Source organism: Doryrhamphus excisus, chromosome 1, assembly GCF_030265055.1.
Source record: "Doryrhamphus excisus isolate RoL2022-K1 chromosome 1, RoL_Dexc_1.0, whole genome shotgun sequence".
Lineage (NCBI taxonomy): Eukaryota > Metazoa > Chordata > Actinopteri > Syngnathiformes > Syngnathidae > Doryrhamphus > Doryrhamphus excisus.
In genome coordinates, this window is record NC_080466.1 from 16,947,098 (window position 1) to 16,971,699 (window position 24,602).

Sequence of the window (24,602 nt, forward strand, 5' to 3'; positions counted from 1 at the left end):
TACCAGTACCAATGTCTTTACCACGCATGCCCAGTAAGTGCTGTCTAAATAGATGCAAAACAATAAGTTAGTCATTCACTAACTATTACTGTAGAAATACATTTTGCTGCATTTAAATATGCTCGGAAATCCACAAAACTACATCTACACTCAAAACATGTGACTCAAACTTCAAATTTTCGGTATCTTTGAACGCAACTCTTCATCATGGCTGGCAATTCCGCAGTTAAAGTGTAATTCAAATGTTGTGTTACCATTAAAAAGAGACCGGTGTAGGCAAATACAGTTCATTGTTCCCAGACCACGCTAAGTGAATTTCCGTGAAGTAGGATTCCACACTGTGAACGTCACTAACAAACTGAAAATAAATTATTGACACGTGAGGGGGTTCTGAGAATTATATTAATGCTTTAAGGAACTTCCTTTTATGGGATATCTATTTTTAGATCCTTGGCTTTAGTTAGAATTACAGGAAGAGAATACAAACACTTCCTGTTGGAAGTTACCTAGTGTGATCGAAAAGGGAGGGTTCTATTTTTTTTTAGTTTTGTTTTCTTGGCGTGGGACTACAGTCTGTGGGCGTATGTGTATGGAATGTTGTTATACTTGTTGTAAAAGTAACTTAACTTGTTAATCATGAAAATAAAGTTAATTACAAACAAACTGAAATATGTTTTGATGCTACATTTCCGATGGATAGAATGGTCAGAAAAGTTCACGTTCAGCACGTATATTACAGTATAACTTCCACATAAACAAGATTGGGTCTACGAGAACGGGATGAGATTTGAAGTGAAATTACTTAGAACAAATATTTAATATATACTGTATATATTTTGGGAGTTTTTTTTTCTGATGTGGGCTTTTAACATACAGCCATTTGTGTTGGAACCCGGATCCGACCGGAAGTAGAGACTGGACAGTACCAAGTTTCTCAAGAAAATAGGTTACTTCCTTATGTCTCTCAATGGTAAGTAGCTTTAGCATTTAACGTTAGCTTTTCTACAGCAATGGTAACTTATGTCGTCACTACCGGTGTCTCTCCGGTTCTCCTAGCTGTGTGGCGGTCGCGCTAACAACTCTGTCATTTCTGCTGAGATGTAACCGGGTATGACCACTAGATGTCGCTACTGAAAAAACCCCGCCATGGATATACGTGTGACCACTAGATGGTGCTAAAATTCACACATCGATTAGTTTGATGTTAAAGTTGCTTTAATTCCATTTTTTTAAACAATGATTCCATCTTGAATGATATCATGACACACTTTAGACATTTACAGCATTATTATTAATAATAGTAGTTGTTTTACTTCAACCATAAAATAAAAACAGCCATAGAAAAACACTGCTAACATTTGGACACGTGTGTATTTCAAGTCCCGGCAGTCTCTCTCTCTCTCACACACACACACACACACACACACACACGGCAGGACTTGAAAGACATGAGTGTGTCACTGGAATCATTTTATGATGATTCAAAAAAATGAAAAACACTCACCACTGATCTTAATTACAGAGGAAAAAAGAACATTGTTCTCCTACAAAAACATCTATTTTTATCTTTTAACGTCCATTGTTACAAGACAGGGAAGCTATCTTTATTGTTGTTATTTTAAAAAAGATGTCGGTGATATGAATATGAGGGTGGAAAGGGCGATTTTAAAAAAGATTATGAAAGGCCTTTCATTGGGACGCCTTTAAGACGTTAAATGTTAGCATCCAAAGTGCAAGAACTGAGTTAATCGCATTGTTAGCGTTAAAAATGTTCCAAAGTCATGACACAAGATTGTCTCGCTAATACGAGAAGTGGCCGTGGGGTTATCGAAAATGTTGCACCACACAAAAAAAAGCTAATTAGCTTTAACTAAAACAAATCCAAACTAATAAAAACGCTGGTTTTTATTTACACGACTGCAAAATTTCCGAAGCACATTTGTCACTTGGAACTTGGCTCGTATTGTAGCATTGTTAGCGTAAAACATCGTAGCTGCCAACGACGATGACGCAAAGGCTAGTCAGGGTTTTCAAGTCAAGAAACAAACACAATGCTGGCGTTCTGAGGAAACTGCAGGAGAATGTTGCGCTAATTACGGGAAATGGCGGCTAAATTCTTCTTAGTCGCTGGCAGCTATGACATAAAAAAAAAAAAAACCGCTCCCCTTTTGGCGCATTTAGAGGAAATTTTAACACCAGTTGTCGTAAAAATTCTAAAAACGGTGAAACACAGTGCGGGGCGAGCATTTGTGCTACTTTAAAAAGAACACTTTTATCCAGGTGGGTGTTTTTTTTTACCAGAGGAACATTGCCCCCTGCTGGCCTGGCATGCACACCGCAGCCTTTATTTCTTTTTGAATGGGTCTAGTTTTGTCACGACGTGAAAGCTTTGACAGCACATTGATGCATAAAGACGCCTTTAGCGCACGTATGTAAACAGAAATTAGCTTCTCAAGCGGGCTAGCATGGTTTCTACAGGCTGTACGTTAGCGGGAGACGGCGGGGCAGCGTCGTGAAAAAAACTTTTGTGCTTGTGAGGATGTCGGGAGCCAAGTTGGTCAAAGTTAGTCACAGTATCGCTTGCATTAAATCCAGTCAGTCCCACGAGAAAATGGAAAGACGTGGGCCTCACGTTAGCACCCAAGCTTATCGTCCCTCATTATGACGTTATTGTTACTCGTCTTTTGTGTCCCATCTCAACGTAAGCGTCTGTCCTCCCATATGTCCATGAACAGAATCAGGCACCCTTGTAAGCTTTTTTTTTTCTTTCTTTTGGCACCTTTTTTTTCAAGAATTCCTGGTAAAAGTCCTGGTGCGGCGTGGTTGCATGGCTGGCATTCTAGCTGAGGATGATGATTATTTCTACAGTGTGTGTGTGTGTGTGTGGATGCGCTAGATGGAGTGCACGGCACAGCACGTCACCACCAATGATGCATGGCTCATGAAATGATGCTCTGCTTGATATTTACATTTTCTACATCATATGTGTGTGTGTCCACTAGGGGGCAGTGTACAGACCCTAGTGGATTGAGCAGAAAGGGGGAGGAGCCAAGGCGCTTTTAAGTCAAGTGGACAAACGTGTGTGTGTGTGCTTCTTCCTCGCTTCTTGAGGTGGCGGAAGTGGGGGGGGGGGGGGGGGGGGGGCGGTTCTGGTCCCTAGTGGACCGAGGATTGAGGTCGTGTGGTGGCGTGCGGCCGGCTGGCTGGGTCCAGTTGGTCGTTGGGGACGGAGCGGCGGTTCTGGTCCGGGCGGTTGGTGGCCAGGTACTTGGCTCTCATACTGGAGGTGTACTGAGGAGAGGGTGGGGGGCCAAAGAGTCATCCATTCGGCAAAAAAAAAAAAAAAAAGAGAAAAAGTTTAGAGAGTGTACTACTGTAAGTTGACACCTTAAATGCCCTTCATGCCGCCATTTTGTTTCCTAAAAGCACAAACGCTGATGAATCTGGCCTCGTTGAAGTTTTTTTCTGAAATGATCAGTTTTTTAATTTTTCTTATGATGTCTACTATATTGGGTAACAGGAAAGGTGTCAAGGTGACTCTAGGGGTGTTATGTCACGTCTAGAGGACTCTAATCATTTAACAGTAATACTAATCAATGCAGCCAATGGCCTATTTTTTAGAATGTGTGGTGAGATGGTAAAACAGCAGCTGCCTCGGGGGTGCCCAATGTGACTTTGATTCAGCGGGGCACCCCTGCACCTTTTTGGGTCAGCCGACTCTGCTGAGTGCAGCGCATGCTCAACCAATGTTGGAACGCCGCCGATACTCGTGTGACACGCACCGCATTTTAAAGCACATGTCGAGCGAGACTCCTGATGCAGTTAATGCCACCTTGAGGAGTTTGTGGGGGGTTGCCTACAGCCACAGATGTGATTTAGACACAGCCCGGCGGTGATGTGACAACCAACAGGAGCATTTCCTGTCTAGTGAGGCATATAAAGTCATCCTTCAACACATCACACTGGCGAATTCTACAGCTTCACTTCCTCAACACCTCACTAAGGATTCACCTATGCTGCCTTCATTTCCATGATGTCAATATGACAAGACGCATTGAAAGAGGTTGTGATATGTAGTGTTGAACAATGGCCACAAGGTGGCGTCATGCTACACTGACGACACCATAGCCGCCACTACAAGTACGGTACGCTACAGGAAGTAGGGTGGATATGCTGGACCATCACCAATTCCTTGATCTGGCAATTCTGATTTCAGCTAGCTTTAGCTTTACGCTAGCTATTGTAGCTAAGTCTAAAGGTGACTACAGGGGTGTTAGTTCATGTCTACAGGGCTCTAATCATGTAAACAGGCTTTCTATGAAAATTATTCATAAGGAATCCTACTTCCTGGAAGCAATGAAACACCATAAAGGAGAGATTACTGTATATAGATACAGTATACTGTATATATAGATAGATAGCTAGTGTATATATGTCGATATAGATGTATATATAGAGTCATTTGGACAGCCGGGGTTTGGTAAAGCCAATCAATCAATCAATCAAACAGAGTGAATGAGCATATTAGATAGGGTGGAGATGTTATTATGATTATTATTGGGGTTAAAGAGTTAGCTTAGCATTCTAGTTCTGATGCTAGCCTGGTTGGTTGAGGTTAGTGGTCGAGTAGTTCCAGCAAGAGGTGTTGAAGGGCGCCCACCAGTGGTGCATGGTGGGGGGGTGTGGGGGTGTCACATAAAGAAGAGAGGAGACAATACACCTCAATGGACGCACGAGACACTGCGGGGCAAGTGTGGAGAGGGGAAAGAGGGTGGGAGGGGGGGGGGGGGGACTGACGGTATTCTTAGACGTGTCTCGCTACACAAGCCCCGACAACCACAGCACCCCCACGCCCCCCACCCCAATACAACCCTGGCCTGTGAGCATCCAAGCAGACATCAGAAATAGACATCATCCACCACTTCCTGTTTCCCCAGGCTGACAAAATGACCCGAGGGACGGAGGGAGGGGAAGGGGGGGGCATGGGAAAAGGAGTGGGGTGGGGGGGCTAGAAAGTGTGCACTTACAGAGGGTGGAGGGGACTCCCTGCCAATCAAGGGGGTGTTCTCACAGCGGGGGTTCTGAAAGTTTGCATTCTGGTTCCTGCATTGTAGAATAAGAGGTTACTTACTGCAATCCGATCAGAAAGCTTTGCCTTCGCACAGCGCCTGGTACTTCTCACCCCTCCTATAGTGGCCATTGCCTGCTCAACTGCAGAGAGCGGCAGGCACGGCTCCATGTGATGTGATAGACAAAAGTATCATACGGGTCTTTCCCGTCATTCTTTCTGGCAGACGCAAAGCTCAAAGCTAGCTTTGAGGCTACTAGCACGTTGACGCCACGTTTCCACCAAGGCGTCCAGTTCCGTAGCTTGTCATGGCGACACGGTCATTCTGTTGCTTTATTTTTATATTTAGTATAATTTACTAGTCTCAATATTATTTCATATTTTAAAAATCATTTCTTGTTGAATGTATTTGTTGTTCCTATTTTTCTTGTCAAATCCAATTTAAAGTCATCCTTTTTCCAATTCTATATTTACTAGTTTCAATGTTATTGTCAAAATAATTACGGTACTGTTATTTCAATATATAATATATATTTAATATATATGTTACTTCGCATTTCTTGCTGAATGTGACAAAAACGTTTTTATTTTGGTTATCAAATCCAATTAAAAATGCTAATTTTAATCATTTGTTGATAAATAATAAACACAATAAATAATGATTATGTATTATTAAGAGCAATATTATGCTGAGAGTCTGTAAAAGCAGGCTTCGCCACACATCTTAAATGATGTATCAGTGTCAGGTTTGACATGATGTCTTGGGGGATGGTGGTGGTTTGGACTCGAGGGCATTTAGAGGCTCGCCGAACGCTAATGTTAGCTGTGATGTAAAGCAGGCTTCGCACCACGTCTTAAAATGAAGCTCTGCCATGTATATCTGTCAGTAGGCTACAGGCTACATGCTAACTCTTAAACGTAACGTTAGCACTTCAGCTGGCCGTGCTAGTGTTGCTAAGGTTGGGACCGACACGGACTTACAGTAAGACCGGTGAAAAGGGGTCCAATGAAGGATCGTCTGTGTTTGTGGGCGGCGCCGTTGAATACCCGCACGGTAGCTGTCTCTAGCTCCGCCCCCTTAGCAGCCCAGCGGAGGGAGGCCATCAAGTGGTACTGCAGCGCTTGGTGGAAAGGCGTGGCCCGACAGGAAGCTGTGCTTGCTGACTCACATGTATTCAGTGACGGGGGCGTTGCTGACGGTGTGGGCGGTGGCGGGCAGGCTAGCTTCACTACCGTAGCTGGAGCCACAGCTGTAGAGACTGGGCATGTGAACGCGGTACAGGTTATCGTGTACGCCGCCGCCCCGCGAGGTGCCCGACTCATCCTCTCCGTCCTCCTCATCCGTCCTTCGGGTCACGGGGGGGTGAGGGCGCGGCGGGAGAGAGGCAGAGGGGGGGGGAGGGAGGCAGGAGGAACGGGGGAGGAGACAACAGATTGTAAACAGGAGTTCAGGACAGGGCCGGGTGGACGAGATGGGGTCCACAGACCGGGTCAGGACATGCCTCCAGCACCAAAAGAAGCAGGAAAGCAGCATTCATGCGCCTCACGACTCCGCGCTAACCTTCCTGATGGGGACTCATAGAGGACACAAGCTATCTAGAATCATGCAGGCGCTCACTGTGCATGCAACCTCTTCACCCTCCCTTCCTCCCTCCCTCCCTCACTACCTCCCTTCCTTCCCTTCCCACCGCACAACCACATCTCTCACGTCAGCACTCATGCATCTCTCAGTGCTCTATGGAACGCCAAGCAAACAAAAGAAAGAAGGAAGGAAATCAAGGAGAGAACATGGCTGGTTGGGTGCAAACCATTTTCCAAACACAAAAATGGTCAAAAATGTAAAAGCAGCCGGCAACGTAAGAGGGTAGATGAGGCTTCCAGTTCTTCCCAGGAATGATGATTTGGAACGCCCACCTCTGGCAACAGAGCCAAAGACCTACGCCGCGCCCCCCCCCGGTACTCATTCTGCCCACGTTGGCCTTTTTGGGGGGGGCTTTCCCGCCGCACAAGACCTCAGCACGTCACGTGACTACACGACTCAGCCGTGCGTCAATCACATCACGGCTCCACGCCGCAAACATCTCTTCTTCATTCGTGTCATTCGCTCTTCAATCTCTCACGCTTGTTCAACCACTGAAAAACAAAGCACGACTTTCACCAGCTTTTTATTTAGATTGACACCCCCACCCCCCTCCCTCACACACACACACACACACACGGTGCTCTTTTGATGAGGATAATTTTATCTTTGCTGAAACTACAGTATATGTTTTTAAGATAAAATAAGATAAGATATGCCTTTATTCGTCCCTCAGTGGGGAAAATTAAATAGCACCTCCCCGTCGGGGAATCGAACCCCAGTCTTCCGCGTGACAGGCGGAGATACTGTCCACTATACTAACGAGGACTCCTTGGGCTTCAGCCAAACTGCTTATACTATAAATCTTTCCAGCTTTTTAAAACATTTCATTTCTTGTTTTCATGGAAGACAAAGACAAAAGTGTGTATGTGTTTATGAATATTTTGTATGTATATTTGTATTGAGAATATAGAAGATTTTAGTTCTTTTATTGCACACGTGCATATACAAACAATGCTTGTTGAACTGATTGTATTTTTGTTGTGACTGACCAGAATACCCAAAAAGAAGAAGTCATGGTTTAACAAGCTTTTGTCTATATTGTATTAATTTTAGTATTAATAATAATTTTTATTTTGCTGACACTGCAAAAGAAACTGCATTCATTCATTTTCTACCGCTTATCCTCACGAGGGTCGCGGGTGGTGCTGGAGCCTATCCCAGCTGTCTTTTGAGAGAGAGGCGGGGTACACCCTGGACTGGTGGCCAGCCAATCACAGGGCACATATAGACAAACAACCATTCACACTCACATTCATACCTATGGACAATTTGGAGTCGCCAATTAACCTAGCATGTTTTTGGAATGTGGGAGAAAACCGGAGTACGCATGCACGGGGAGAACATGCAAACTCCACACAGAAATGGCCGAGGGTGGTACTGCAAAAGTAATTTTTATAAAAATATGTTTGTTTTTGATTGAAGAACTGCATATGCAAACAGAAAAGGCGTATGCTTTTTATTCATGAGTTCTAATTGAGCAACCGAGTATGCAAAGTGAAAAGTGTATTTTGTGGAAGAGGAAGAACCAAGGCCACACAGGAAGTTGTTGCTCTGCATGGCCACCAGGTGAAGCTGAGAGGCCCATCACATGGGAATGATAAGCAAGCAACCCACCAACAATTCAGACACGATATGGATTAGTGCTGGGAGGTCATATGCTAGCATTGCTGCTGCTGACCAAACAATAACAACAACAATAACAACAACACAGAACGCTCCAGTGCTCATGTCACGTCGTGTGTGTGTCCCCCACCCCCCAACCCCCAGGTTCTTGGAAGAAGGCGTTTATGTGAGCATAAAAGTCTTTAAAATTGCACCTCAGGATCCAGCAGCATTTGCTTGAAGCACAAAGCGACTCCAAATCATTGTGGGGGGAGGAGAGGAAGGAACAGAAGGAGGAAGTGGGGCATGTGGAGGGAAAAAAAAGAGAAAATGTGGTGCTGGGCTTTTTGTGGCGAGGAAAAGAAGATGAGGTGCCTCAGCCGGAGTGTGGCGATGGATGCATGGAAGGACACAAACATGCATGGACGCTTACAGGGGTGGAGTTAGTGGCATGTTAGCTCTTCATTACACTACTGTGTGTGTGTGTGTTTGTGTGTGTGTGTGTGTGTGTGTGTGTGTGAGCGCGCATGTGTGTGTGTGTCACCTCTTGCCGGGCCAGGTGTGCGGCACGCTGCACACAATGGAGGAGAACATGAGGGCGGTGACGAAGGAGAAGAGCACCAAGTAGATGAGGCCCTCCACGCCATCGTAGCACAGACCCGTCAACGCCTGCACGTAATCCTAACAGGAAGAACAGGAGGATAATGACGCTGACGTTCCTGGAGCGTTCCTCGGCAACTGACTCACCATGTGCAGGCTGCGGCAGTCCACCAGTGCCGTCAGCTGGTGGAGGCTCACTTCGGTGGAGTTCAGAACAAACTGGATCTGCTCCAGGCTCCCCTGCGTGCACAAAGCAGAGCTCACACGTGCACATATGTGTGGGGGGGGTATAAAAACACACACACCTTGGTGTTGGCGTAGTCACGCGTGGCAGATCGCAGGAGCTCGGCCACGTCATCCTGCATCTCCACCAACGCCTTGTGGCTCCCCGACAGCCTCTGCAAGCACGCAGGGACACCGTACAAGACATCACACAGACGTATGCCGCATCTTCTACATCACACATGCTAGCAAAACCAGCAGGCACTTCCTTCTACCTGCTGGAAGGGGTTGACTTGGCCCGGGCTGCACCGCAGGTAGTACTGCAGGACGTCTGGAAAACATGCAAAACAGCATCACATCACATCTTACAAGTGTAGAAAGAAGCTAGCCACTAGGGTTGGGAGATATGGACCTTAGCATACATCAGGATATCTTTAGGATGTATCACCATATGGCCATATAAAATTATAGAATAGGGTTGGGTGATATGGACCTTAGCATACATCAGAATATCTTTAGGATGTATCACCATATGGTCATATAAAAATATAGAACGAGGGTTGGGTGATATGGACCTTAGCATTTGCATAGCACTTGTTGGCGTATCCACGAACCTAAAGAAAGTCACAACAACAAACTAACAAGCATGCACTAATGACAGTGTTCTGTGATGTCCACGACCACCACAAGTACTCTTGCTAGTATACGGTCTCACCGAAAGTCAGATTTTTTTCAAAACTCAGTACAAAGATGCGTATTTTCCTCATTCGAGTGTTGGAAAAAAAAATAATTGAGCATAGCAAAGGGAGCCACAACAAAGGCTGAAGAGCCACATGCGGCTCTGGAATCGTGGGTTGCTGACCCCTGCCATACCATACGGCCATATAAAAGGATAGAACTAGGGTTGGGTGATATGGACCTTAGCATATATAAGGATATACCACCATATGACCATATAAAAAGGACCATAAAATGTAAATTCAGCACAGTCTTGTATAAAAACTACAAGCCCTAAGCCATATGATGAAATGCACTTATCTGAAATTGTATGTATTTATTGGTATTTTTATTTTATTTTTATTATTTTTATATGTGTATATGTATATATATGTATATGTAATGTATTTATAATGCCTGTGCTTGTCATTAAGGAATATGTCATTTTTCATATAGAAGATATGCCATGACCTCACAGCTAGGAGACCAGGGTTCAGTTCCACCCTCGGGCATCTCTGTGTGGAGTTTGCATGTTCTCCCCGTGCATGCGTGGGTTTTCTCCGGGTACTCCGGTTTCCTCCCACATTCCAAAAACATGCTAGGTTAATTGGCCACTCCAAATTGTCCATAGGTGTGAATGCGAGTGTGAATGGTTGTTTGTCTATATGTGCCCTGTGATTGGCTGGCAACCAGTCCAGGGTGTACCCCGCCTCTCGCCCGAAGACAGCTGGGATAGGCTCCAGCACCCCCCGCGACCCTCGTGAGGAAAAGCGGTAGAAAATGAATGAATGAATGAAGATATGCCATATACACCCTTGTTTTATTTACACAGACATGGGTGCTCTTATTTTGAAGGACGGTCACAGAAGTGTGTTCCATGTGTGCACAGTGTTACATTAACTAGTGGTTTCTGGTTGCATTGAAATGTGCCTGACACTCTGAAAAACCTGCCTGTGAGGTTTTGGTGACGTGCCTGGTCAGTGCTGGTGAGCTTTCAGCGCACCTTTGGCGAGCTGTTTTGTCACAAAATTGTCACTGCGGCAAGCGGAAAATGTGGACACCTCCATTGGTGGGCTGCCACGCCCATCTGGGTGCAGCCCAGTGTACCAAATTACCAAATTGGCTGCTCACAGTAGCGGACCAAATTACCACTGCATGGACTGTGCCAAGCTCTGCCACCAGGCGCCGCCATTTTGCACCACAAAATAAGAGCCCTATGGCAGCATCACAGAAAGAAAAAGCAAAGCACACCATTCAAGTCAAAAACTGACTTTGGGTGACTTCAGAGGCTTATTTCAGGTTTCTTCTACTGGAGGCAATGCGTGTTTGCGTATGTGTGTGTGTGTGCGCGCACAGGAAACATTTGCTCTCTGCAGCAGACAGTCAGAGTGAAAACGAGCGAGAGACAACAGATGTCATTAAAAGATGAGGGAGGGGGTAAAAAGGTGTGCTTCATGTGATATGAAAGCAATAAAAAGCCACATGATGCTCTAAAAAAAAAAAAAAAGGAAAAAAGGAGGGGGCTGTTGCGAGGGCGGTGCGGGCTGATGCATTGCAGTCAGCCACCAGACTGAGGGGGATACCAGGATGTCAATCAAAAACAATCCCCTCAGTCGCGCGCACACGTTTCCTAAAATAGAAGCGGCGTGTTTTGTCAGATTGGAATCGGTTTATCGCTCATCATTCAGCATCTTGGCTGCTACCTTGATCGATGACGGCGTTCTCCTGGGTCGCCCGGACGATGTAGGTGTCAGGCGAATCGCAGAAGTCACTGGTGGACTGATGGAGCACACACACACCAGAGAGAAGGAGATGACATCACTGCAGAGCCAGGCGGCGCTGCGACGTTGCCATGGTTACACTTACCGCAGCGACAGCCAGTTCCAAGCCCAGAGACCCCCAGCTGATGACAAGCGTCAGAACGCCCAGCAGACACACTCTGGAGGAGAAAACACTCATGAACTCAACACATATGGGTGTCCTAACGCCCACGTGGGGAACAATGACAGGATGCTAAGTTCATATTTTGGAATTTCATTTCATCTTATAGATGTGAATATTTCATCTTTATGCTACTAAAGTCACCTTATTTTGTCTTATACTACATTCATTCATTCATTTTCTACCACTTATCCTCACGAGGGTCGCGGGGGGTGCTGGAGCCTATCCCAGCTGTCTTCGGGCGAGAGGCGGGGTACACCCTGGACTCATTGCCAGCCAATCACAGGACACATATAGACAAACAACCATTCACACTCACATTCATACCTATGGACAATTTGGAGTCGCCAATTAACCTAGCATGTTTTTGGAATGTGGGAGGAAACCGGAGTACCCGGAGAAAACCCACGCATGCACAGGGAGAACATGCAAACTCCACACAGAGATGGCCGAGGGTGGAATTGAACCCTGGTCTCCTAGCTGTGAGGTCTAACCACTCGATCGCTGTGCAGCCCGATTTAAGACTTTATTCCCATGATATTGTTACTGCTTTACCAACCTAATTTTGAACATCAGGAGGTTGTCTACAGCCACAGCGGTTGGACAATTTGCTAACCACTCGACCACCGTGCAGCCCTTATACTACATTACTTTTGTTAAATGATTACTTTTTCTCTTTACATTATACTTTCTTTCTTCATATTTTGACTTTATCCTTTCTTGTTTTCATTTATTTTTTGTTTTCTTGTTAAAATTATATTTCTAAAATGTGCCACAGGCCAAACAAAATAACAAAAAAAAAAAGCAATGGGCCCCCAGCCACACTTTGGACACCACTCATACATGCGCACACACACACGCTCTCATTAAACCCCATAAGTGCTATGGACCTTCTGCCACACCATCAGGGGACTGGCATGTATGATGGTGATAAAACTTGGAGGATATGCGTGTACCACACATATGCCATGTACACCAACCCGTAGGGGGCGCCACTAATGTCAAGGTCGTGCAGGAATCATAACTTTCAAGTCATTCTAGGCCCAAACACATGAAGAAAGACAACATCGTGTTGGTGTGGACACATACCCAATCAGAGTTCCCCGAGAGTTTCGGATGAGACCAAAGAGCACCAGGAGACAAATGAGGACGTCAAAGAGCAGCAGCCCGAGGTAGCCCAACCACCTGTGAGAACACGTGAACATGTTTCGAGCAAATCAACACACACGTGATCCAATGTTGGCACAAACCTGTAGAAGTCAAAGGCTTCCGTCTGACGGGCCATGTCCTCCAGAGAAACCTCAGTGTTGGACCAGAAGGGAACATCCACCATCAGCCTCACCAGCTCGTCCAGCTGTCCCTGCAGCTTCTGGACGATGGACACGTAGTCCGTCTGCTCCTTGTAGACCGTCTCCAACTGGACCAGGTTCTCTTCCACCGTCTGGTTGAGGGCCAGAGCGCTGTCTGACACCTGCGGGAAAAGAAACGGTGGACTTTTACTGTCCCATTACGTGGACCACCTGACCGCTTTGTGTCCGTCACGCACCAGTTTCTCGATCCCGGACACGGTGCGGTTGGCATGGCGTAGGGAGTAGGCCAAGCGACTGGCGCCATCACTCGATTCCCCGTTTCCATAGAACCCCACAGCGATGCCAGCACTAAGAGAGAAAAACAGAAATGTAGGCAAACCGGTGTGTGGTTCACTTCAAACCGACAACACATACGGTCAGGAGAGGACATCACAAGACACGTATGACCTGATATCAAGCCTGGGGCGAGTACGGGATGACTACCAGGAATGAATCAGGGTGGAAATAATCACTAGGTCAACTAATCAGGTGGAATATGTTCCATCTGCATTCACACACTATGCTAGCTAAACAACATGGCCACCCCTTTTTCTTACCGTACTCTTTACCAGAATCGTCTCTCTATGGGCTACCTTTACCAGAATCGTGATTATGGGCTACTTTTACCAGAATCGTGATTATGGGCTACCTTTAGCAGCATCGTGTCTATGGGCTACCTTTAGCAGCACCGTGTCTCTGTGGGCTACATTTACCAGCATCGTGTCTCTGTGGGCTACCTTTACCAGCATCTTGTCTCTGTGGGCTACCTTTACCAGCATCGTGTCTCTGTGGGCTACCTTTACCAGCATCGTGTCTCTGTGGGCTACCTTTACCAGCATCGTGTCTCTGTGGGCTACCTTTACCAGCATCGTGTCTCTGTGGGCTACCTTTACCAGCATCGTGTCTCTGTGGGCTACCTTTACCAGCATCGTGTCTCTGTGGGCTACCTTTACCAGCATCGTGTCTCTGTGGGCTACCTTTACCAGCATCGTGTCTCTGTGGGCTACCTTTACCAGCATCGTGTCTCTGTGGGCTACCTTTACCAGCATCGTGTCTCTGTGGGCTACCTTTACCAGCATCGTGTCTCTGTGGGCTACCTTTACCAGCATCGTGTCTCTGTGGGCTACCTTTACCAGAAACGTGTCTCTATGGGCTACCTTTACCAGCATATTCCATCAAACCACATGTTAGTCAAGTCAGTCTTGTGCCAAAAATACAAAGATGACCTCATGTTTGATGGCTGACAAAGACACACACAGACACACCAGTCGTGCATAATAAATATGATACGTATATTATAGCAAATAATGAAATATTAAAACCTACAGAAAGAAATACACTAAGCACAGAGTCCCTGACTGTATAATTCATGCTCCTCTCCACATCCAATCTGCTTCTGTCTCCATGGCAACCTTTCTAGGCCAGCAAGAGGGCCAAAGAGAGGAAGGAAGAATAAATAGAAGAAAAAACAAGCAAGGGGGCTGAAAAGGAAGCAAGGAGGCTTGGAAAGGGGGTGGGGGTGCCAAAGAGGAAGTTTGTCATGTGTCAATCAACTGAGTGGTACCAATCCCGATATGTGGGCTGCCAGCCTGGAGTACCTCAGGGTCGCATGCTTCTCATCATTCTATATTCATGACTCAGCAAATGTCTCAGTACCATATTACATGCACATCATGCTGTCATCTTTGACTCTTTTGAGTGTGTGTGTGTGTGTGCGTGTGTGTGCACGGGGGTGGGAGGTGGAGGAAAAAGTCTCACCTGCACACGAGGGTGGCGATGATGACGCACCAGGCGGTGCAGCAGCAGTCGGCGCTGGGCTGCCGGGAGTGCGTGTGGGAGTGCGAGGACTCGTCACTCTTGCGGCGGCGGCAGCAAAGCCAGAAGGAGTAGAAAAGGAGGAAGAGGAGATCCAGGCCCAAGCACAGCAGGGCCACGGCGCCGAGCAGCAGCACCGACTAGGAAGACAGACAAAGACAGATTCAGGTTGTGGGCTTCCACACGACAATAAGCGCACACACAAAACCCATGGGGAGCGCATACGGAGCACAGGAAAGTCAAATGTCAAATCTATTTCCACCAATAGGGGGCCGACATGGACATTCATTCATTCATTTTAAATGGGAAAATGTCATTTAACATATTGAATTAGGAAAATGGGGGGTTTCTTTAAGAGGGTCCTGATGGTTAGCCTAGGAATGTCACGAGATGAGACGAGGCACGGGATTGGCTCATTTTCTAAACGAGAAACCTTCATGTTCACACATTGAGCCATGTGGGCTGAGGATTGAACTAGCAACCACCGATCCATTCCATTTTTAGCAGATTTAAAACACATAAAAGGGAGATGAAATATGTTTGTACAGCAAGCAGACACTGCTTTGCCCCCCCACAACCCCCCCCCCCCCCAACAACCCTCCGGCCCCCCTCCCCGTGGGACCATCTGGAAAAGTAATTGTTAGGCAGCACCATGCAACACCATCGTGTTCCAGAAAAAGGTTCCGGTTCTGCAGTGGCCGAGTTGAGACAAAGGAGCAGGAATCCCCAATGCATCCACCCCCCCTGCCACCCCCAGCAAGACTGTCATCATAGTCAGGAATGGTGCTGCCATTCCCACTTTCTAATGGAAGCTGCTAAAGCGGAGCCCTCACAGAGTCAACAAGTGGAGGATGGGCGGAGGTGATCCTGATGGGAGACGCCACAGAATCCTGGCCTGGCATTATCCCCAGACCATTATCTGTAGGCTTAGCACGGAAGGCCTTGCACGGCGCTGCTGATGGGATTCTTTCATCCCCTTGGACTTTCACATTTCAAACATCAGCAGCTGAATAGCGGAACGTGCATTACAGCGCAAGGAATTTCACTGGGCTTTTTACTGTTAAACGCAGGAAGAACTTCATGACATGACACCACACACACGCCAGGGCTCGTGTTGCATTCACAAACATGCTGTAAACAACAACTTCCTTCCTTACAACTGCAGTAATCCCTCGCCAATTTCAGCGTTGCTTCAAAAACACATTCATTCATAAATCAATATGGCCTGCTACTGCTCCAAAAAGACACATATTGAAACTAATTTTATACATTCTTGGTAATGGTAATGGTTTCATTTTATTGGAAATCGCACCGGGAACGGAATGCATCACATAACAATCACAGTTCCATATGTCCAAAAGGAGTAGGAAGAAGCAAAGCTTATTAAACCCCACCCCTCCATCTGGTACTTCTGTTACAATATGTTACTGTTACAGTTGTTCACTTCCTGCCTTCTTGGTATGATTTCTTTGGGCTTTTTTGTGCGTCTATTGCGTCACACAACGGCTGTGGCTGTAGACAACTTCCTGATGTTCAAAATTAGGTTGGGAAAACTAACAATATCATGGGAATAAAGTCTTAAATCGGGCTGCACGGTGGAGGAGTGGTTAGCGTGCACACCTCGCAGCGAGAAGACCAGGGTTCAATTCCACCCTCGGGCATCTCTGTGTGGAGTTTGCATGTTCTCCCCGTGCATGCGTGGGTTTTCTCCGGGTATTCCGGTTTCCTCCCACATTCCAAAAACATGCTAGGTTAATTGGCGACTCCAAATTGTCCATAGGTATGAATGTGAGTGTGAATGGTTGTTTGTCTATATGTGCCCTGTGATTGGCTGGCCACCAGTCCAGGGTGTACCCTGCCTCTCGCCCGAAGACAGCTGGGATAGGCTCCAGCACCCCTGCGACCCTCGTGAGGAAAAGCGGTATAAAATGAATGAATGTCTTAAATCGTACCAAAAATACATGACACATTATTTAAGAAAAAAGTTGACATATTTGGAAAATATTTGGAAATATTTGGAAAAATACACGATAACAGACCAGGGAAAAACAGCTGGAATTTTAAGATAAAAATTATGCAGGGAAAAATGTCAGGATTGGATTCTTTACTGTGGGAAGGCTGGCCTGGGTTTGATTGAGAACTTTTGGGACGGCTTAATGATGCTCACCAAGGCACCACCGTACTTCTTCAAATGAGTAGTCCACTTTCTCATGCAATCCCTATCATGACTCTCATTGACAAACAATCTCCTTTTATGTCAAAATGAGTTTGTTTTCCTTCTTCTCGTTTGCGGCATGTCACTTTTTCCTCACAACTATCCCCTGCGCTCGTGTCTTCCAAAACAAAAAGTCGAACTGTGGCGCCCAAATGAGTCTCCTGCTCACCGTACGACGACCGTGAGATTACGTGTCAAGCCAACAAACAGTCAGGGCAGATTAAGGCTGGGCCAATTAGCTTGTAATAAGCACAGCCATGACTCTGCGTGTGTGTGTATGTTGGCTACCTTCAGATTGACTGTCGAGTGGGGGAGGGGCTAAAGGGCCAAGCACCGTGATCTACTTTCAATCTGTCCTTTTAAATGTGTGTGTGTGTGTGTGTGTGTGTGTGTGTGTGTGTGTGTGTGTGTGTGTGTGTGTGTGTGTGTGTGTGTGTGTGTGCTGCCAGGATCAATCACTTCCACTGCACTGGCTTGTCCTTGCACTCTCCCTGCCAGGGTTCTATGGATTTTTTTTTTATGTCCTTGCCAACAACCACCCCGCCAGCTTCTTACCCGAGGCGTTCACTGACCTCCAGTTCATCCACCTCACGTTTGACCCGAGTCATGCGGTCAAAGTGCTGCCCAAGCGCACCTCCCTCTCTTTCTCGCTCGCTCTCTAAATGGAAGCAAACACGGCACAATCGCGTTTCAAGCGCCTGGGCGAGACAACACTGTAAACGTGCCGCGTAGGACGCCAATTAAAGAGCCGCTTTAAGCCGCAGTGTGTGTGCAATTACAGGTCATGTGACTCCCATGTAATGTTCTGCAGCTGTGCTGCTGCTAGCTGACTCTGCACTTCCAGCACCTCACACACACACACACACACACACACACACACACGCTATTCTCATTCTCTCCAATTGCAGCTTTTGGGGGTAAAAAAAAAATGCAGAGCGTGAGGACGCTGGCGAGTGAGGGAGGGGGGAGTGAGGGAGGGAGGAAAGGAGGGAGAAGAGGCCAGTGAGAAGACGAGAACAAGCAGTTTCAGAGTCTGCCCTACATTCATTTGGACGGCCACAAACAGACATTATAATGGCACTTCCTGGTTAACACACCTCATACGTGCCTAGCATGCCACAGAATAAGAAGATGTAGCAAGAGGGACCTGCGTTAGCAATATTTAAGCTGTATGCTGGAGCCTATCCCAGCTGATTTTGGGTACACTCTGTACTGGTGGGGAGCCAATGGGTGGACAAGTGATTGGATGGGTGGATACATGATTACTTTATTCGGGATGTGAGTTGAAGAGGCAAGCGTGGGAAGGCACCCTCAGAAGTGAAGGAGAGGGAGGGAGAGCGAGAGAATGATGATGATGGTGGAGACCAGGAGGAGGAGGAGGAGGAGGAGGAGGAGGCTGATCTTCTTCTTTGACCAAACAGCTACTTCCTGTCAGCCATTCAGTGAGGCCCTTTGTGTGTGTGTGTGTAGTGAATAGTGTGTTTCGATGTGGTGGTGTCCATCGTGTGTGTGTGTGTGTGTGTGTGTGTGTTGCATGTAGTGTAGTGTGCTGCCACTTCTGTGTCAGTGCCTATTTAGCACTATACTGTGTGTGGAGGTAAGGTCACAGCCCTGCCTCAGGGCTTTCTATGTGTGTGTGTGTGTGTGTGGGGTTGCTTTCCAGGGTGCAATCATTAATTGTGGCTAGACGGGGGAGGGAAAGTGGGTGAGAATGACAAGGAGGAGGAGGAGGCAGTGATGAAAAGAAGACTTTCTTTCTTTCACTTTTTTCACACGGGGCCATCTTTAGATTGGCTCTCTGTCCGTCTCCGAGGTTGTCACAAACGATCATCTGTCAAAACTTGTTCTCCAACTTTCAGTAATGCTCGTTTGAGAATTTGCCTTTGTTTTACCTGACTGTGCGGTTTTAGATTGCATATACACAGCATAAAAGGTCCTTGTTGTTGTCTTGCAAATAACTTGTCTGTGATTCGTCCTGTGTTGTAAAACCAAAGTAGTCCCAAATTCCGGTGGTGTAGTGTCTTTTAGGAACAAGCTGCTCTCTGCTTTGGTGTCCATCCATATCTCTGTTAAACCTTCAGGTCCTCCGCCGAGAACGAGAGAATAGCAAAGCGGCATCTTAAGGTTGCCCCCGTATAAAGTAACACCGGATTGGCCAAAGTGAGCGTAGAAGAAATGTGTTGCTTATGCATTAAGTTGAATTTATCACGCGTCTTTCCGATATGGATATCACACGTGCAGATATCGCGATGGCGATATTTTTTGTTGCCAGATGTCGTCTGTACTGCAACACAAGCTGTACACGGACTACTCTCACGTACTTGGACTCACTTTGTTAGATTTATCGCACAAGGTTTGCAGCTCGATGCCAAGCTGATGGCTGCCGTGCTTTCATCAACAACAACCAGGCAGGTTCAATGTCTCCCCCAAGCTGATGGCGACCATGCCTTCATCAACAACAACCAGGCAGGTTCAATGTCTCCATCAAGGAGACACACACACACACACACAAGAGGGTAAAGCACAACTCCAGCTTGTGTCAGTGAACAGCCTACCAGGGCCTACCAGGGCCTACCAGGGCATAGCAGGGCCTACCAGGGCATAGCAGGGCCTACCAGGGCATAGCAGGGCCTACCAGGGCACAGCAGGGCCTACCAGGGCACAGCAGGGCCTACCAGGGCACAGCAGGGCCTACCAGGGCACAGCAGGGCCTACCAGGGCACAGCAGGGCCTACCAGGGCACAGCAGGGCCTACCAGGGCACAGCAGGGCCTACCAGTGCCCAGCAGGGCCTACCAGTGCCCAGCAGGGCACAGCAGGGCCTACCAGTGCCCAGCAGGGCCCACCAGGGCCCACCAGGGACCACCAGGGCCCACCAGGGCCCACCAGGGCCCACCAGGGCCCACCAGGGCCCACGTGACCATCACATCACACCGATAAGGAGCAATATGGAACACAGGCTAAACATAACTAACCTGTCACCTTGTTAAATTAGGCTGAGGAAATAGTTTAAATAATTTGACAAGAATAAAGTCCAAATATGGCATTCTAACAAGACAAATAACAATAAATAAAAACAAATTAAGTCCTAATATGAGGAAAGATGTCCTTTTGGTACCATCGAGTGGAAGTATGACAGAAATGGGGTCCAAAATAAAGACATGATAGTTGTCATTTTCGGAAAAAAACCTTGGGGCAAAGTTTATGATATGAACATGTCCCAAGAGGAGCATGTCTGAATATGTCAAATGAAGAAAAACTTGACAGAAATTCCAATGACATCTGAGCTGACTTGTCGTGTCGCCAGATGATACGCGAGCATCCATACAAGCTGCACACTGACTACTCTCAAATGAAGATGAGGATGAAGATCTGACCTTCTGATATTCGGGGTCTTGAGGTCGGAAGTCACTGCTGACCATCTGGAATTCCAGGTTGAAATGAGGCAAACGGTGAAGCAGGTTGACCCACCAGGGGGGCGAGTAGTTGACCACGGCTGCCATTCTTACTCCTCACAAAACACACGATTCCTACAAAGAAATAAACACCAAACATCCATGACTTATGTGGATTATGTGGCTTAAGAATGTACACAATACACCTTTCCTAGTGCATACTCTACAAGTCTACTGTCTACATGTATACTATGTGCTGTAAAGTGTTTTGTTCCACGTAAGACACTGTCCAGGTCTGTCCAATGTGAGACATGATATACAGTATATCACGTATAGCATGTATAGCAAGGACACACTAGCATAGCTACGATGTTATGCTATGCTAACATCGCAACAACATCATGCCATCCTAGCATAAATTGGCTGGAAAAAAAACTTATAGTGCCCACATCTGTAGCTCTTGGCATAGCTGTATTTTAAGATGTGTAGTGAAGCCTTTTTGTTTTCCATAGCTATCCTCTGTGAATATTTGGATGGATGGATGGGATGGACTTCCTTTACTGTTATTGCACAATAACACAGCAGTGAAATTGTCAATGAAATGTCATTGCCTGGCTCCCGTATAATAATAATAATAATAATAATAATAATATATGCACACACCTCTTACTGTCTGCATCTCCTATTATTCCATATCCTATCCATAATACCACACAACCAACACAATCACTTCATTTCCTCATTACAATCACAGTAATAAACACTATTGTGAAATCATACATATTAATCCCTGCTGCATGGTGGTACGGTGGTTGGTTTGCAGGCCACACAGCTAGGAGACCTGAGTTCGATTCCACCCACGAGCATCTCTGTGTGAAGTTTGCATGTTCTCCCCGTGCATGCACGTTTTTTTTCTCCGGGTACTCCGGTTTCCTCCCACAATCCAAAAACATGCTAGGTTAATTGGCGACTCCAAATTGTCCATAGGTATGAATGCGAGTGTGAATGGTTCTTTGTCTATATGTGACCTGTGATTGGCTGGCCACCAGTCCAGGGTGTACCCCGAAGACAGCTGGGATAGGCTCCAGCACGCCCGTGACCCTTGTGAGGATAAGCGGTAGAAAATGTGAGCCAATCAAGAGTGCCTTTTTCTCCTGTCCATGACTTTAACTTCCCCTGTGCTCTCCTGCAAACAAACGTTGACCAAGCATGATGGCTGATTTCTACCATTTTACTAATAGAACATCTATTTTGGCCTAACGTGGGCATGGAGTGGATGATTGATCTCTTATCACCTGTGTTGCATGAACACCCGTTGACTCTCACATAGATTCATGTGAGCAGCTCTTGTGCGAAGAACAGCACACAGTGATGGCGGTGGTGGAAGATCCGCACAAAGATGCACACAACACGCAACTTCAGTCGTGACAATAGCAAACCAAGCCTTTGTCTATTTAACCGCATTGTCACTCATCACACAAGCGCGCGCGCGCGCACCCCCCCCCCCCCCCACACACACACACACACACACACAAGTAGGTCACCCCAGTCGCTGCTATCATGTTGTTTACCTCACATTCATTGTTAGCTAACCTCGGATTAGCTATCCTCATTAGCTAGCTGGCTAGCTTCATCCCGCTTTGTCCGTGACGAGTACCGCAGTCTCGCCGAGTCGCCACGGCAACCAAAACCAGGAGGAGAAAAAAGCACCCCACTCGCCCCAAAACTCCGTCAAAGCCCCCCACCTACCAAGCGAGCAAACGAGCTGTCTCCTGCGGTGTGTTTCAAGGCGCTCCGGGGTCGCTGCCGCATCAACGCGGCGCTGTGGTCTCATCCATCCGAGACGCTCCACCGGCGGTCCTGTGTTCACATTTCAGCCCGGCTGCCTCCGACCTAACGTCCGGGGATTGGTCGCAATGAGTGTACGGATGTTTGCTTCTTCGAACGTCAAACGGCGCCGACGCCTCCTCGCCGGACACACATCACACTTAAAAGCCTGCGTGCACGCGCGGGGGGGTTAGGGGTGCTCAACGATCCAAGTGTCGATAGTATCGTACCGAAATAAGTATCCGCATGGGATCGATACTGTGGCGATCGGGTCGATGTTCGGTTATTATGAAGATTCATTTGTTTCTTTCTTTTGGTTGACACGACACAATTTATGTAACTGAATTTTATTTACATAATTTTATGCCAAAAGTGTCTCTGAATAAAAATAAAAAAAATCCAGACAGTTTGCTAAAATAACAATAAAACGGTGTTTTGATATAAAATTGAGTCCAAATAAAAATACATGTTAGAAAATTGGCTCAAATATGACCAATGGATTGTGTCTCCGAGCCAGCCAATCAGGTACAAAGCGCATGTCACGTGACATGGGGTCTTACAAAGTCCGGAAGCAGACTGTCCATACATTCTTTTCTATACCGCTCTATCCTTACTCGCTGGTGGTATCCTCCCCTGGGTTAAGCTGGAACCTATCCCATTCATACCTATCGACAATTTGGAGTCGTCGTTAAATAAAATGTGCATGTTTTCGGAATGTGACAGCCCACTGAGATCCCAAGCGGAGAATCGAACCCAGGTTTTTCCAAACATGCTAACCAGTCGTTCACGGTGCAGCCCCGGAAGCAGACCTGTCGTGTGTTTTTTTCTATTACTATTATTATCATTATAACGATGACCAACAAATGAAAAATGTTCCAAAAACATTAGTATCCTGAATTCACTGTCGATACTTGATTTGTGCAGTATCGTCCATGTCGTGTGTGTGTGTGTGTGTGTGTGTGTGTGTGTGCCGTGGCACGTGAAGGGGGGGAGAAAGGGACAGAGAAAAGCTTTAGATATGACGCCCTCTGGCGCCCAAGTCTTGGTACTGCACTCTTGCGGCACGGAAGCGCAATGAAGATGTTGATATAAAGTGAAACATATGCAGTATATAATCAATACAGTATTTATACGATAACTAGACATGGGAATTGGGGCTGGTTGTTGGAGAGAAGCTAGCCTAAAAATAAAAAACACTTTGGGTATGTAAAGTAATGCAATCATGTATAATGCATCAGTAGTGGCTTTCAAACGTTCATTTTAATGTTTGTCCAATAGAGGGCCCCCATAGGGGGACCCCCATTCAAAGCGTGCAGAAAATAATGGATGACTTTGTACGGTTTTCTGCAGGATGCAACAATTGCAGTGTGCCTTCTAACAGTCATATAACCTCAGCATCCTCATCTCTACTACCTCCAGTTCTGCCTCCTGTCTCTAGGCCAAACATGGCTGGTCTCCCCACAGTTTTGTATACCTTTCACTTGTTATCGATAACATTTAGAATGCATAACCATAGAAACTAGTCAAGAAAAAAAGCAAGAATGTACTAAATAGTAGGATTTATAGTAATACAGAATTAAAGATCATTGTGCAACATTAATTGATAATATTTTCACCAATGATTTTGTGACATATGATAACACGAACGAGGTTGTTGAAAGGTTCAATACATACTTTGTATATATTGGACCGATATTGGAAGAAAAGACCCAAAATCTCATGTCGGTAGACAAAAGGAATGAAAGGATACACAGGAATCTTAATTCCATGTTTCTCAACTGAACAAAAAAGGAAATAATTGATATCGTTAATAAGTGTAAAACAAAAACAACTGAATGGATATGATAAAAACTCTTATTACGGAACCGCTGACCTACATCAGTGACTTATCATTCCAAACTGGCAAATTCCCTCACAAAATTAAAATAGTTAAAGTAGCTCCAGTTTAAAATAATGGATATAAATATCAATTACCAAACTCCAGAGCAGTTTTCCGACCTCAGTTATCAAAAAGAGGTTCTCAGCAATTTGTGTGTGTGGAATGAAGTTGTGGGATGGACCGAGAAAGGAAATCAAAGAATGAACACCACAAACATTTGATGTTTACAAAGTATAAGAACAACAACAATGTGTGAGGAAAAAAATAACGTTATGGCTAACCAGTCTTACATTGACTAATCCATCACTCTTACCAATTACACTGTTTGTAC

The 24,602-nt window shown here is 46.2% G+C and overlaps 1 protein-coding gene and 1 non-coding gene across 3 annotated transcripts; both read right to left on the minus strand.

Moving 5' to 3' along the window:
• Positions 1 to 1,173: 1,173 nt before the first annotated feature.
• Positions 1,174 to 22,602, minus strand: LOC131130054 (protein tweety homolog 3-like). Of its 2 annotated transcripts, XM_058074128.1 has the most exons (15): positions 22,315 to 22,602; positions 20,548 to 20,700; positions 14,900 to 15,096; positions 13,339 to 13,450; positions 13,043 to 13,263; positions 12,882 to 12,977; positions 11,718 to 11,790; positions 11,555 to 11,630; positions 9,410 to 9,465; positions 9,218 to 9,310; positions 9,060 to 9,152; positions 8,857 to 8,993; positions 6,238 to 6,414; positions 5,028 to 5,103; positions 1,174 to 3,291 (listed from the first exon to the last, which is right to left on the minus strand). In XM_058074128.1, exons 2-15 carry the CDS (start codon positions 20,671 to 20,673, stop codon positions 3,157 to 3,159), a joined length of 1,668 nt encoding a protein of 555 aa, XP_057930111.1. In that variant the 5' UTR covers positions 20,674 to 20,700; positions 22,315 to 22,602; the 3' UTR covers positions 1,174 to 3,156. The 2 variants fall into 2 exon arrangements, with proteins under 2 accessions (XP_057930111.1, XP_057930120.1); XM_058074137.1 differs by lacking the exon at positions 6,238 to 6,414.
• Positions 7,404 to 7,475, minus strand: trnad-guc (transfer RNA aspartic acid (anticodon GUC)). The gene has a single exon. It is a non-coding gene; the product is annotated as a tRNA-Asp (tRNA).
• Positions 22,603 to 24,602: the final 2,000 nt, after the last annotated feature.

What these genes read in the sequence shown, in the direction of transcription:
- LOC131130054 (XM_058074128.1), bottom strand. Translation starts at nt 20,673, where the DNA reads ATGGCAGCCGTGGTCAACTACTCGCCCCCCTGGTGGGTCAACCTGCTT. An exon ending in GAACGCCGTCATCGATCAAG is followed by an intron (nt 9,466 to 11,554) that starts GTAGCAGCCAAG and finishes CATGTTTTCCAG; the next exon opens with ACGTCCTGCAGTACTACCTG. An exon ending in CACACCTGGCCCGGCAAGAG is followed by an intron (nt 6,415 to 8,856) that starts GTGACACACACA and finishes CGTGACCCGAAG; the next exon opens with GACGGATGAGGAGGACGGAG.